This window comes from Python bivittatus, unplaced genomic scaffold (genome assembly GCF_059951505.1).
Source record: "Python bivittatus isolate LINGU-HERP-01145 unplaced genomic scaffold, Pbiv_v1 ctg000330_np1212, whole genome shotgun sequence".
Classification (NCBI taxonomy): Eukaryota; Metazoa; Chordata; class Lepidosauria; order Squamata; family Pythonidae; genus Python; species Python bivittatus.
The window spans coordinates 30,120,470-30,136,337 of record NW_028277058.1 but is presented as its reverse complement, the minus strand read 5'-3'; the positions used below and the strand labels follow the sequence as shown (position 1 = coordinate 30,136,337).

The window sequence follows — 15,868 nt, the reverse complement described above, 5'->3', positions numbered from 1 at the left end:
ATTATTGATACAAACCAAATCTAACCTTACTTGCTTTTAAAGTTGTGCAGTCTAATTCATGCAGCATGCATTGTTTGGCTCTAACCTTACATTTAGCAAAAAAGTCTGATGTTGTTTACCGACAATCAATAGTGTTCAATACTTACTACTTATCTGTAATATTTAGACTAAAAATAAAAGAAATTGAGTTATCTGAATAGAGAGTATATGATACAATACAGAAGCAAATTAGATAGATAAGCAACTATAATCAAGTATCAATATTAATTTATGGAAGAAACAAAATTGCTTTTATTTATCAAAGAAATGAACAGAAAGACCAAAGAGGAAGACTGGTTCAAAACTTGTTTAATTTCTCCCATGTACAAATAGGGAAGTGAGTGGTTATCACAAGGAATAGGTTGGAAATTTCTAGAGTACAGAGAAATGTTGTAAATACAGAACAAATTCAAATTATTTTCTCCAGTCAGAAGTTAACATATGCCAAAAATTTAATCCTCTGCTATCATACACCAATAATAGATGTGACTTTAGTAATAGATTCAATAGGATACATCTTAATTCAATAGGATCCAACCCTGATGAAGCAATGGATCAACAAAACCTAGTGATATAAAGCAGAACTTATAGAAGAAATGAAGCTGGCAAGGAGAACCACAAGAAATTGTTAAATAATTATTTCAAGTATTTTCATTTAAATTAATGCTGCTATTAAGGAAATGACAAATACAGTAATTTTTTGTTAGAAAAAAAAGCCTCATAATATAAATAAATAAAATATTAATAAAAACAGTCATCTCTGGCATCAGTGAGAACTGTACTGTACACCTTTAGTCTGGCTTGTGTTTGTATATATTTCAAAACACTAGTAAAAGCCAACTAAATAACGTGATTTTAACAATAGATATAAACATCTCTTCTTTGTCATCCATTGTTAAATTCTGATTTTCTTGTGTCTTTTATCTTGCTTTCTATGTGTTAAAATTAGCAAAGCAAATTTAAAGTGAGATTTACAATAATTCATTTTCAGTCATGTATTTTCTGTTTTTTCCAAAATGTCCTCATTCGTCTGAATTTCAATTACTTCCTCGTCTTCTTCAAATGTCTGTTCTGTCATGGTTCTAAATGTGAGGGATTTAGCAGCAACCTGTGCTGCTAGACCTGATGTGAAATTAAAATCTGTGGATATATGGATTTCAGCCAATCTTTGTTTGATGGACGACTGTACCATACTATTTTCAGATGGCTGTATAACACTTACTCTACCCACAGCACTTGGTTTAGATTCTTCACCTTCTCCATTGCACTGGGAACATGTTCTTTTTTCAACTTCTGGTGAAGCAGCAGGGGCAACATCATTTTCAGTCACTTCAGGTCCATCAAATAAATATTCCTTCCTACCTTTTTCAGTGTTAGGGACTTTCATTCTGTGGTCAGAAACTGTTTCTTCCAGATTTTCATTTTTGCTACAATCCTGGTTATTTGTGTCTGAATTCTTAAGTAATCCCAAATTTGGTACAGAGTCTTCTGAAGTAGGCAATGTTTTCACTGCAGCTTAGTAAAGAGAAAAATAAAATAACTACTCCAAGTAACCAACTGCACAATGTTTTTAATGAATAAATAAATGTTGTATTTTATACTGAGGATGTAAGACTGTAAATGCTGTAAATCATATTTCTTTTCAAAGAATGATGGAACAGAACAGGATAAACTATGTAGAGATTTCTTGTATGTAATCAGATTAAATCACTCAGAAATCCGGTGATCAGAAATTCATTGATTTACAAAATAAAAATTCAGATAGGTTCACACTGGAACAATTTGCTATGTAAATGAAGATTGCAAATACATCATGATTTAACATTATAATTTGATATTTATTTGTAAACCATTGTTTTGCTTCAAGAAAACTGGAAGAAGGAATTAAAAAAAAAAAAGGAAAAGTAAGGAAAAAAACCTTACTTTTTCCCAGACAAACCCACCACTTATTATCCCACATTTTAATGCCAATTTTCTTGACCATTTTCACATGGAACTAAAAGTTCTGACATATACATTTCTAGTCCCAGTAATATTTTATCTATAATATAATGAATTAAAACCAATCCTTATATTTCAATATACATATTATTGGTTAAACTTGAGGAAATTATATAAAGGATTCCTTGTGATGGGGAATCCATAGGCTGCATGTGGCTACAAAACTCCCTAGTACAACCAACATTAGTCAGAAATAATTCAATTTCTTTTCCATTTGGTGGAAGCAATGTCTCTGCCAAAGTCAGAATGCCATCTCAAGTGCCGTTGCTGCATTTTCACCCTGAGAAATCATTTTTTTTTAAAAAAGTGCACATCTGGGCTGCAAAAATTTTGCCTGCCTTCAATTATGAGAACAAAATCATTTTGACAGTTGTGCAAATCTTGACTACAAAAAATATTAGGGAATGGAACAGAACTAAATTATTGCACCAAAACCTTTCTTCACCTCATATTCTGTGTTTGTAGAAGTATTAGTATTATTCTCTGGAATAAAAATTAAATTATGTATTTGCTATATATACCGATAACTCCTAATGTGCTTAAATGTAGGACCCTCAAAAGTGCTTTTTCCCTAGCAGTGGGAAGCAAATTCCAATCTACAGAAAGAGAAATACTAGTGGTATAGTATATAATGGTAATACTCCAGACCATAGAATTGGTCCTGATCATCAAAACCTTCATCTATATCAAAGATAGTTGCGTATATATTACTTGAAATCATCATCATTTACCTTGATCACTAAATAACAGCTGTTTCCACTTTTGTCTTTCTGCTTCTGAAGCTTTAAATCCCAACACAGATTTTAGTTCCTGCAGCACTCTCTTGGATTCTTCTCTTTCACGTTTTTGCCTCTGTCTGTCTTCCAGAGAAAAGTAATAAAAGTCATCTCTCTTACAGTCGTCTATATCTGTATCATCAACATATGCTTCAAGTTCCTGAAGAAAAAGTCAACAAACACCTGGCTTGAACTACATATTGCCATGTCCTGCAAAGTATTAGCATTCCTGCTCATCTATTAATTTATATTTATATTTTAAAGAAATGGATTCCAAGTGGAGTTAAAATTCCGAAGAAATTTTCTGAAATACTTATTTCTGGAATTTATTTATCATCTTAATCCACAAAAATTCCAGGCAATGTACGACATCTAGGTAATAAAAGCAATATAAGTAAATATCTAATATGTATTATTAAAAAATTATTCTGGCACCAGTGACTCCACAGTAATCAATTTCCAAAGACCTTCTAGAAAAGCCAAGGGACTTAGATACCTATGTAGGGCTTTATAGGTAGTAACCAACAATTTGAATTCCACTCAAAAATACACCGGTAACCAATGTATGTATCTCCCACAACAGTGATATAACATGGCAATTCTGAGAGTGCCCAGTAAAAACTCTATATTTTTAATCAGCTGCAGTTTCCAGATAGCCTTCAAGAACACCTCACCTCACCTCACGTGGAACAATTTACAATAATCCAACTGCAAGGTGACAAGGGCATGAGAGTCTATCTTCAGTGCATCCTGTTTCCTGTAAGGCTGCAATTAGTGTACCAACTGAAACTGGGGAAAGGCCATCTTTGCCACAGCTACTACCTGCTCTTCTAGCAGTATCTGAGTCTAAAAGAACCTCCAATTGGCCCATCTCTCTAGGGAAGCACAACCCCACTGAAAGTCAAAATTGGTATTGGTATCTGGAATTAGTAGGGTTCTGAATTAACCCTCACTCTATCTTGTTTGGGTTGAGCCTGAGCCTGATTCTCCTCATTTATTCATTCATGCCTCCAAGCACTGGGTAAGGACTTCCTACCATAAACCCTACTGGGCCCAGCGTGAGATATATGGCTCAGAAGCATCTGTGTGTTGATAATACCTTACCCCAACCTGGCAGATGGCTCCAGTAATAGTCAACGCAAGCTAAATTCAGTTCAGTTGTCTGTGTTCACATTTCTATAATGCAGATACACAGATGCAGACAACAGAATTTCCAATGACTGAAATCATAAAACAATCTATTCGAAAAATTGTTCACTATTTTCAGTTCTTTATATAAATTATGTTCCTCTATTACTATCACAATTTACATCCAAGTTTTTAAAAAAGCCCAGTCTTACTTTTACCCTCAATCCTGGGAATAAACATTTTTCAGCCAAGCAATAAATATGTCATTTAACTGGCATTAATATTATAATCCTTTTTAAACACTGTTTAGTGGTACTAGCAGCAACAATTATTTCTTTTGCTAAGATATAACAAACATAAGAGGTCATAAAATGGAATTAATAACCGTTTCTATCCTGTTAATAGATAGACAGAGATAGTCCTTGTTAGCAACTACAATTGAGACTGACAACTTGGTTGTTAAATGAAGCAGTCACTAAGTGAAACTGTGTCTGTGCTTATGATCTTACTTCAGCTTTGCTTTGCTTTTCAGACCTGCGAAGGTCATAAATGTGAGGATTGGTCATAAAGTTACTTTTTCATCACTCTCGTAACTGCGAACAGTTGCTAAACAAGGCAGTCACTAAACAAGGACTACCTATAGTACAATTCTGTAGTTTAGGTTCCAATTCTGAAGGGTAAATGTTTCTTTAGAACTGTGTGAAGTAGAGTGCTGCGTGAAGTGGCATCACTGAAACACATATTTCATTTAGAGACTATAATTCTGCATATTTGAAGTACAATATATTTTTTTTAATTCCAAAGCAGAGAACTGGCAATACTTGTTGAACGTATTTGTAAATAGTGCAACATAAAACATTAAGCGAGATTTGTCTCTTTTCCACACAAAATGCGATATTCTCTCTGCACTACCATCTAAGTAGGAAGTTATTTGTTACACAAGAGATGAGAAATTTCGGGGCTTGATATGTTGTACAGTACTGTTCATGAGTTGAACAGAAAGTCAGGATGCAAGCTGACAAATATGCAGTCCATTGATAACATACTTATTCCCACCTCCACCAAAAAACAAAAAATGTGTTGCAAAAAATTATGGCAAAGTTATTAACAGTGATTTTCTTTTCAGTAGACAAAAACCAATATTGTATGAAAAATAATCTCTAAATTTTATTTTGTGAATAATACCTTTCTAATGTTCTATACTATGTTTACCTGTTCTTCAGGAATAGGGTCTTTGTCTTCTATATGCACAGCTGGCTGAATTAAAGGTATCATAGAGCAATGCTTGTTTTCACAAGATGGTTCAGATTTACCTGGAGGTAGAAAGGTATATAGCAAAATTGGAATGGTTGGAATAATGATGTACAATTTTTTTTAAGGAGATTCTATAATCAGTTTTGTTCAGAATTTAATATGATCCATACTTGTTTTATTCCAGTTTTTCAAAGTAATCAGAATTAATGCCTTTTAATTAGACTTTATGAGAGCCAGTTTAATGTAGTAGTTAAAGGCACTGGACTAAAAGCCAGGAGAACTCTCCCAAAAGGCTCTTCCCAAAGGCTTTATAATACATTATAGCTTTAAATTTAATATCCCATCTTGTTCTTAAATTGGTCTTCCTGGCTGAATTGTGATTCCTGTGAAGAGAATAATGGGCTCTATACATGATCAAAGATTTGTGCATTTTGTATCTTAGTAAATTAAGTTAAAAACAGCCTAATTTGGCAAATCTATTACTGCAGGAGGAATGGTAAATGCAAGATTCCTATTTGTCAGTTCTGAAATACTAATATAGAATTGCTTTGAAAAGTAGTAAAATACCATTCAAATTGATATCTGTAACAGAAAGGGTTAACTATCATCTGAGATGACCAGAATATAAACATGCAATTCAAAAATTAATCAGAACTCAATACATTCCTCCCAATTAAGTTATAACCCAATTGCCACATAACAAATGTCTAACTAGGATTAGATCATTAATAGATGACTGATATTATTTTATAGTTTTATCTGCAAAGAAAATTCCCCATAAATGCCTTCACATCATGAATACTATATTTTAATTATATTCTAATGTCAGTTGACACCTCCTGTGCACATACACGTGCACACACCCTCATCAGGAGTGAGGGCTATTCCTTTTAGACTTAACCCAAACAATGTGGCTTTACAGATTCTTCTGCCCTAAATCTGCCTCAGTTTCTGTTATAGGCATCGTATCCTGTGAAAACGATATACCTTTTTTATCTGAATTTCTTCGAACCATTTTTTCCACCTGTGAAATAGCCTCTTCCCAGCAACTATTGCTAGCATGCATGTGAGGCTGAATCAATTTCAATTTTTGATCTACAATTTGGTAGGCCTCCCAAGTTAATTCTGGTCTTTCCTTGGAATTCATAACCTTCTCAAGTTCATCCTCAAGAATTATCATTCTGTAAAAAAAAAAAAAAGAAGAAGAAAATTTCAGACAAGTATTTCAGAAAAAATAGGGAGAAAATCACAGGCTGTACTGGGATATGACACTTAGCAGAGGCCCTATAGTATTGATTTTTGAACAAAGGTAATAAGCCTATTAAGACAAAAAAGGTATGTAAACACAGCAAAAAGAACCAGTACATCAAAGAACAGAGGATCTCATTGCTTAAAAATTTTCTTTGTATAGAACTGAAGAATCTACTTAGGTAAATTCAAATAACATGATGACTGAAGGCAGTAAGACATCCTATCATAGCTAGTGTGTTTAGCAGTTTATATAACTTATTGTTCAAGGGAAAAATACATTAAAATGATATAATTGTCATTTTTTCTCAGTAAACTATATCATGGAGTTAATAGTATATCATAATATTCTATTGTTTATAATGGTGGATACCAGTTACATTGAGTTTTGGACTTGTGCATTCCCCCACCTCTTTATTCTGATACAAGATCAATTTTTTTTCACTTTTTTTTTTTTTTTATGATCATACAAGATAATTTGGCATTTGGGCATACTTTTTTGGAAGGAGATGATGCAACTCTGTAATTATTCCTTTTTTTAAAAAAAAGCTAACTTCAAAATCTCCTGGAGTTATCCTGTTTAAAAAAAACTATCTAAAGAATTAAAAATATTAAGAAAAGCATTTAATCTCCTAATAGGTCTACCACAAGAAGAAAGGGAAAGCATGTAATCCTAAGGCTTGCTGTGATTCATTCTCATTACAATAAACAGTAGAAAGTTGCATATGTATGAACTAGTGTATGAGCAACCATAGGAAGTTGCATATGTAAGATGATCAACCCAAAATCAACTTTTATGGTAAATAAGAAGTTAATATATCAAAAGCTTAGGTATCAACCATGAACAGTAAAGTAATAAGCAGTAAAGAAATAGACTAACACTTAGTAGAGCAGTCAGGCCTTGTAAAAGATATTCAGATACCATGATGTGTCTATACCTACAAAGATCTGAATAGTACAAGCAATAGGATTCCCTGTGACACTCTATGGAAGTGAAAGTTAAACTTTGAAGAAGCAGGATAGGACAAGTATTGACACTTTTGAACTTCGGTGTTGGAGAATACTCCTGAGAATACTGTGAACAGCCAAGAAAACAAACCAATGGATCATCTAACAAATCAACTCAGAATTCTCACTTGAGGCACAAATGACCAGGCTCAAATTATCCTATTTCAGACACATGTGAACACCTAGTTCTCTGGAGAAGCTCTAATGTTGGGAAACATGGAAGGAAAGAATAGAATGACCAGCAACAAGATGGATAGACTCAGTTACAGTGGCAGTGGGTGCACTGTTGGAAGACCTTAAGGACCAAGTTAGGAACAGATTGTCATGAAGAAAATATATGTATATGGTTGTTAAGAGTCCACACCAACTTGATGGGACATAATCACTCAATACCAAAAGCTCTGGGAAGGGTTTAACAGGTGAAATAAGTTTTAGAAAATTAATGCAAGCACTTGAAGTAGCAATTTTTGCTCTTCTAATACATATTAGAATACATATATTCATTATGAGTTAGATTTCCCAGAAAGGCTAGAGATAAATCCATAAATTCCTAACAAAATTAAGAACTATAGCATTTCCCTTCATATGGAGGGGGTTTATCTCACTTCCTTTGTTCTCTTTTTTAAAGTGGCAGGTCAGTCTTGTCTGAATTATGAGAGGGTTCAACTAAGTGGTCAGCAATGTAACACCTGCCATACTTCTAAATAAAAAAGTTTTTTTTTATTTTAAAAATTAACAATTAAAAAGCACAGGTATAAAATCATACAAGATTTTAGTATTTTCATATTCAAGCAATCTTGTTTATAACAATAAAATATCTTAACATTTTTCATCTGTTATGTCTATTACTTTTTGTGTGTGTGTGTGTGTGTGTGTGTGCCTTTCAGTCAATCTTGACTCATTGTGACTGCCATGCAGTTTTCTTGGCAACATTTTTTGGAAGTGGTTTATCACTGCTTTCTTCCTAGGGCTGAGAAAGGGTGACTGGCTTTGTGCCTAAGGCAGGCCTAGAACTCATGGTTTCTGGGTTCCTAGCCTGGTATCTTTAATCACTAAGTCAAACTGGCTCTCATTATATACATTGCATATAAATAATTGTTGATACCTGCACAAGTGCATGATACAGAATGATTTCAGAGAAAGTTCCATTAAATTCAGTGGGACTGACTTCTAAGTAGGCAGGCAGAATTGCACTGTCAGTTTCCCCTAATAAGTGAATGAAAATGGCTGGTACTAACAAATGTTGTTGAAATAACTCTGAAGGGTTAATATGAATTATACTGATGACATATCTGATCACAGAAAAAGTGGTTGAACAACAATACTACATTGGGCTTTAGTGGAACTCCAGTCTACAGTCAAATAACTGACTGTCAGTAGTAATCTATCAAGCACTTTACACACAAGTCTCACACATAAAAGAAAAAGATATTTATTAATTAGATTGTTTAATTAACTTAGAATAAGAGTAACAAGAGTAACAAAGTAACAGCAATAACAATCTCCACCAACCATTGTTGCAAAATAGTACTGAATTATTTTTTAGAAGTTCAACTAAAACTGGAATTAAAACTATGAAAAATTATTCCTATATTTAACTTACTCATTCAGTAAGGCTTTTAGATGGAGTTGCAAACTGCGCACAGCAGTATGGAGATGGCTTAGTTCTCCTGATTTTGGTTTAACTTTGACTGGACGTTCCAAATAAGATTGATGATGTGTTTCAAAATACCGGTAAAATTCATAACTCCGTTTAAGTTCTTCTAAGCAAGCAGCGTGAGCATGTGGCAAACCTTGAGTTACATCATAAAAAATACAAAGAGGCAAACATTCTGGTGTAATCAGGCTCTTGAGAGATGCATTGGATGGAGATAACAGAAGAAGTAGTCGCCTAAAGAATTCAGAACTTTGACCGACCCAAAGCTGAAATAAAACCTAAGAAACAAAAGGAATCAATTGTTATCTTATTTTTCCTATTTTAATCAAACAATATGCTTAAGCAAATCAATTATAGTCAGATTATCTTGAATGATGGGAGAGGCAGAGCAAAAATATTTTAAATAATCTAAACTAAATAATTTATCCTGGATTAAACACTGATTCATCCATTAGAACTATGTTAACCCCTTTACCCTATTTTTTCCCAAAGGCTAATTCTGTGGGGCAGGGAATTAACACTTCCCTATACAGGTAGTCCTCGGCTTATGAAGGCAACTGGGACCAGAACTGTCATCATTAAGTGATGCAATCATAAAGCGCAACATCACGTGACCGCATCGCTTAGCAACAGCAATTCCAGCAATCCTGGTTGCTGTTGTTAAATTAGGACTGGACGGATGGCTAAGCAAGGACCTCATGTAACCCCAGTCTGACTTCCTGCCTTCCTGGGAATATCAGAAATCATGATCACATGATTGTGGTTCACTGTGTTGTAATTGCAGGGCAGGCACCAAGCACCCAGATTGTGAAATTATGACCATGAGAACACTGCAACAGCCGAAACTACAAGGACCTGTCATAAGTACCATTCATCCAGTGCTGCCATAACTCTGAACGGTTGCTGAATGAAATGTTGTAACCTGAGGACTATCTGTACAACATAATAAAAAAATGAATTAATCTTATATGTCAATTATAAATTTTTAATTTATTTTGCATGCTGAGTTTGCAAAATACTGTTCTGAAAATTAAAATACCCTTTCATAATAAAAGCATCCAAAATAATACTTATCTACCCAAAGCGCATTATGCTGTAATGGCTTAATTGTGAAACAAGATAGTAGCACCCAAAGGTTCCTCTTTGTAAATTGGTATGGATAACAAATTATACACATTCCTACATGGTTTATTCAGAAATGTTGTGAAAATCAGGAGCGAAGCTACAAAAATAATATAAACCTAATGTGTTTCAAACTTTAAAATATTACTATAATTCAGGATCATTTTGTTTTGTTCAGCTGCTACAGGCTAAAAGCAATGACAGAATAGGTTGATGGTATGATCAGTAAAATGATACTAGATTACCTTTAGTGCAGGCAGGCTGAAGCCATCTGTAAGATTGTGTGCTTCTTCTTCAGATACTTGTTCTTCATTTAATCCCAAACCAAGCTCCTTAAAAGGCACCACACATATGTAGTTTGTGACATTGTCACTCTCAGAATTCAGTGGGTAAGTTTATTTAGTGTTAAGGCAGTTAAAGAACCTTTTGCATGGCATGCAATATTGACAAATATGATGCGCAAAAAAATAATTTATCTACTTTACAAGTTAAACAACCTACAAAGTATTTGTAGATGAAACAATTTTAGCGTTAGTTCAAACAAGCTGCTGAAGAAAGAACACACTCGACATAAGATTGTGGACTAAGAGAATTTGAGTGATTTTTTTTTTTAAGAAATAAGAGAGTACAGAATTCCTTTTTCTCATTTGCAGTGCTCCATCCTAAGCAAAAATTGTTTTACTAATAAAGCTGAAACTATAAATATTCCTCTTTAACATTACATTTTCATTAAATGTTATAATTTACATGTAGATTAAAAGGAGATAATAAAAACCATATTTAGTTGAGAATAATGATTAGCATAAACTCATGCTATTTAGATGAGAATTATGATTAGCATAAATATTCTACAAATTTTAATCTACTGAACACTTAAATGAATGTAACAGTCACACCAAACTCAATGGAGTTTCAGCTTGAAAAAATTAGCAGAGAATCAGGATCTCAAGATTTTTTCTGATAACATAAAAATACTTTTTTTAAAAAATAAAAGTTATGATCTATAGAGACTTCAATAGCTACAGAAGAAAGGTTGTATTTGAGGCATTCAGTTGAGCAAAATATGCTTTTTGCTCTATAGAATCCAACTGAATTCAATAAAAAAAAGAGAATTAAAAAATGGCAACATTTTCTCAGTCCCTTTTAAATCATGGGGAAATGGGAAAAGTTGTCTTTAGGTAAACGTTCTTGCTGCCTTCTTTTCTCTCTGATTCAACTAAGCATAGCCTATGACTGGACTAGTTTCACCCTTTCATGCCAAAAACAGAATAGGAGGGGGATAAACTTCTTGGAATATCTAAAAAGGTGAAAACTGACAGTATTGCACTGTGCTAGGTCAAAGACTGAACAAGTTTATTAGTCACTTAGTGCATACTAAGATTCATAGTCTAGGCCTATAAATGTTATTTATGACATAAGAGCCCACTCAACAAAGATAGAGGGACTTCCTTTTAGAAAAAGATGTATGAGAGTGGATGGGATATCAGTGAAAACAGGCTTATTATAAAACAGGAAGATGATAAAAGTGAAAGGAACTGTTAAGAGAAAAGGTGGAATATAGAGCTTGTAAGTAAAAACTTGGCAGTTTACCAAATTCTTGCATAATAGCCACTCACTGTGCTATGCAAATTTTTTTCCTTATATTATTTTCAAAAGGATATTGTTTAAGCATATATAAGGTAGCAAGTCTTGAAGCTCTGAGGTTGGCTCTTACTGATCGATATACGGCTTTTCGAAGACCAATCAGATGCTGACAAGGATGCTGTCCACCTTTATTATATGGGCAAGCAGCACTAACCCTGTCAAGCAAACTTGAAAAGTAAAATGTGATACAACTGTACAGATGTCCTACAGAATGATAAAAAATATAAAACAATTATACAGCCTTTTATTTTCTCTGAATATATAGAATATATCTTTATACATCCTGAAATCTTGTTTCAATTTACAAATTGAAATATGTTGAAAAAGGAGCAATTTATTAAACTCTTGGTAAAGGATAAAATTTAAAATCTAATGTGAAGCCCAGTATAAAAGCCGATTCAAATCTAACGTCTTTCGTATAATTGAAAACTGCATTGTATCATTAGGACTTGTTTTTACTTTCTTCTTTCCAATTCTATAAAATCAACAGTCCTGAAATTCTTAGTTTAAGACCTACAGTAGTAATTTGGATCTAAACTGCAAAATAGCTTTTAATTATTTGGCAATGCTTAGAATAATTAAAGCTATTGTTAAATCAAAAATTGATTTACTTCTAAAACAGGCACACTTTTTCTATCTGAAAATAATTTCTAAGGCATTCAGAACAAGGAATAAAAGCTTTTGGGTACAAGCATCAAACTGGATTCAATTTCCTATCTATATGCGTGAAGACAAAATGGATTAATTTCAGTAAATGTATATTTTATACCTCAGTATCATAGTCATTCCTCCTGAGATACCTCTGCTTTTTTGTTCGCCTGTTGCTGGTATCTCCAAGGATTATCTTTTATGTAAGAATGGATAAACATGTCTGCCTTGGTGGACTACTCTTGACATGTGAAGAACATGCTTTCACATTAAGCCTGTTTGTATCATTCATCAAAAGTGACGTATATTACTCTTTTTTAAATGGAGTGTGAAACATGGAATTATGAGCTAATATTCTACCATTACTTTAAAATTCAAATATTTAATCACAAGATATAGTGCATTTTTTCTACAACATCAACATAAATGTCATATTCAAAACAATTGCAACAGTTTTTAAAAAAATATATTATTTCATATACTTATGAAATATCTACCTTGCAGTATTCCTATACTGTATGGAAGTGTAGCAAGTGTATACCATACTGATCTATAACAATCACTTGCAAGCTGTTTCTCTCTGAAACTGTCATTGTATGTAATATTACTTTCTAGATTTTTATATGAAACTAAATAGCTAGAAGTTATTCCTCCTGAGATTCGTCTGCTTTTTGTTCACCAGTTGCTGATATCTCAAGGATTACCTTTTACATAAGTATGGATAAACAAGTATGTTGCTTAAATTTTATGATGCCTGTTCTTAAAATTAAAACATATGCATGGTCAATTTTATTACACTTCCTCAGGTCAATATACATGCCCCATCTCATGGTATTCTCACGATAATTCTGTTACCAATGTTCATTGAAAACAAGGAAAAATCTCAGATTGCAACTATACTTTTTGAAATACCATGTTAACAATAGGATTAATATTATTAACTGTATACTGTTTTATCAAGAATGGACTTGGATAGCCTTATAACATGCCTGAACATTTAAAAAGAGAATGCATATTTGGTAAGTGCAACCCAGACTTATTATCCATGGTCAGGAGAACTGAAGACAGCTACCGTTTTTAAACAAAGTTGTTTGGATTGGTAAACAACAGTTATCTACATGTACTTTAAGTGATCAAAATATGTATATGAAATATATATATGAAGTTGACAAATTAGAACTGTTGTTTTTAACAGTTCAGTTTAAACTTGAATTTTACAGGTTTTGTCTTTTCTGTTTAATTTTTTGTTTAATTATGCATATTGCATAACATCTGTTGTAAAAACGAACAATTCCTGAAAGCGGAAGAAATATTCTCATAGATGGTTCAATCTGTCAAATAATCTATACTCAGATTATACCCCATTCAAAACAAAAATTATACCAACGAATCAGAAAGTCAATGTGCTCATATTTGTGAAATGAGAAATAAACCTTAAAAAGAATCTTGTACATGGCATATTTGTAAGCTAGTACAAAAACACAACAGTGTGCATTCATACGTGGAAAACATCTGTAGAAAATAGGGTGACGGCCTGGTCTATTAAAACTTGATAATAGGTAGCTAGAAGCTTTACTGTAAATTTTAGGAATAGGCATACACATAATGGTATGTGCATATTTGGTATTCACGTTTCAATAGTCTACTCATCCTTCTATCTCTCAGATATGATCAAACACTACCTCAAGTTTCCTTGCCTGAAATATTTAAACTGTTTAGAAATTCTGTCAAGTCAAGACTGAAAACCTTAAAATTTGTCCTTGTTATCTCCTTTCTACACATACAGTATGCTTGATTTGAGGGCCAGGGATTCATTCATTATGTCAGATACACGGGATACATTTTAAAAATCTGAGATTAAATGTTGAAAGGAAAACATTCTTCACCATTCATTAACTTAAGGTTTGACAAATGGATGCAAATCAATTCAGACTCACAGAGTAAATCCCCTGGAAATGACTTCAGTCTCTTGAATGAGTCGCAGTGCTTTCCTCACAAGGTTAGTGAAGGCGCGGCAATTAGCCACTATATCTTCTAGTTGGAGATGACAATTTTTAAGGGACATCTGCAGCTTTGCAATCCGCATTATGTCCAAACCTCGCATAGTTATGTAAACCAAGAAAACTACTCCCCAAATTAATCCAAGGGATCCACTCCATAAAGAAGGAATCATCATCAGTGTGCTGATGAAGAGAAACAGTAATGAAATATCCCTGCAAAACAAACAAAAGCACATGAGACATACCTAAGTATGCTCCCTGGCTTAATTTTCAGTTTTGATGCCTATTTTTATAATTAGTGGTCCAAGATTCTATTTTTTATTTAAAAGCAAAAGCCTGTAACACACACAGAAGCAGAGATGTGGCAATATTACACGCAGCATTCTGCCCAATGTTTCTAATGTCTCTCACTTTGTGTGACAAATGTCCCTTTTTAAAAACTTTAAAAATTTGTTTCCTTAATACCAATCCATTCCATTAGGCATTTAGATTGGGAGAGCTATTGACCAAGTGTGAGTAGCTAACAGCCGCCTTGAAATGGAATGTTTTATTAATGTTTCAACTTAAAAGGTGTTTTTGAAACTGGCTGGATTTCAGCCTAAGATCTCCACACAGAATATCCTTCAAGTGCAAATATAGCTTTCATCTTAAATTCAACACTAGCTGCATGCAAAAGCAACTGGGCTGACTTGTAAGTAGATACATTTCATTTTTAATAATTAAAAATGAGACAATCCATGCAAAATTAAAGTTGAATTTAAGTGATTTCATCATAATTCTCATATGTGAAATATGTTGCCTGGGTTTACAAATCTGCAGCACAATTGCAGAGACTCTAACCATTCCTATCACTAGCACAGGCTGAAAAATGAACTGCAAATTTCTGTTAATGTTCACATACAGGGAAATGCACTTTGTTCTGGATTTCTATTTTTCAGTGGATCTCTCAGCTAGTTAAATGTCTAATGGTCTCATCTTCAGCATATTTTCTTGTTCTTAAATTGCTTTCATTTATTAGCCAAAGCCTTTTTCTAATAACTCTGATGAAGGTTAACAAGATACAGACCATGATGTGTTAACTTAAAATACATTCACTAGATAAATATATTCTTTCAAATATATGACATAAAGAGTAACTGTTCAGCAAAAAAGGGTGGTAAATGTACAGCTTTCCAAGTTCTAAAAGGGTATGTTTCTTTAGTTACCATATCCTGCAATAATTACTTTTTTTTCTTCTCTGTTTCTGATATACTTAACCTGAACAGCATGCTGTAAAGGTGTTTGGACTTTTTAAAAAGTTGAATCTAAAAGGAAAATTGTGGGTAGAATCTCAAATTGCTGCT

The 15,868-nt window shown here is 33.2% G+C and overlaps 1 protein-coding gene across 6 annotated transcripts in view; it reads right to left on the bottom strand.

Annotated features, from left to right (window-relative positions):
- Positions 1-331: 331 nt before the first annotated feature.
- The window catches only part of VEZT (vezatin, adherens junctions transmembrane protein), a 33,934-nt gene continuing 18,397 nt past the window's right edge, over positions 332-15,868 (bottom strand). For 3 of the 6 annotated variants that reach the window (XM_007424627.3, XM_007424629.3, XM_025164376.2), the window contains exons 5-12: positions 14,463-14,738; positions 11,895-12,044; positions 10,479-10,626; positions 9,058-9,389; positions 6,186-6,379; positions 5,157-5,257; positions 2,772-2,976; positions 332-1,554 (exon numbers count right to left, since the gene is read on the bottom strand). In XM_007424627.3, the coding sequence (XP_007424689.1) occupies positions 1,031-1,554; positions 2,772-2,976; positions 5,157-5,257; positions 6,186-6,379; positions 9,058-9,389; positions 10,479-10,626; positions 11,895-12,044; positions 14,463-14,738 (1,930 nt within the window). In that variant the 3' untranslated portion in view covers positions 332-1,030. Of the gene's footprint in view, positions 1,580-2,771; positions 2,977-5,156; positions 5,258-6,185; positions 6,380-9,057; positions 9,390-10,478; positions 10,627-11,894; positions 12,045-14,462; positions 14,739-15,868 lie in introns of all 6 variants that reach the window. The other 3 variants (XM_025164375.2, XM_007424628.3, XM_088141896.1) reach the window with 3 other exon arrangements.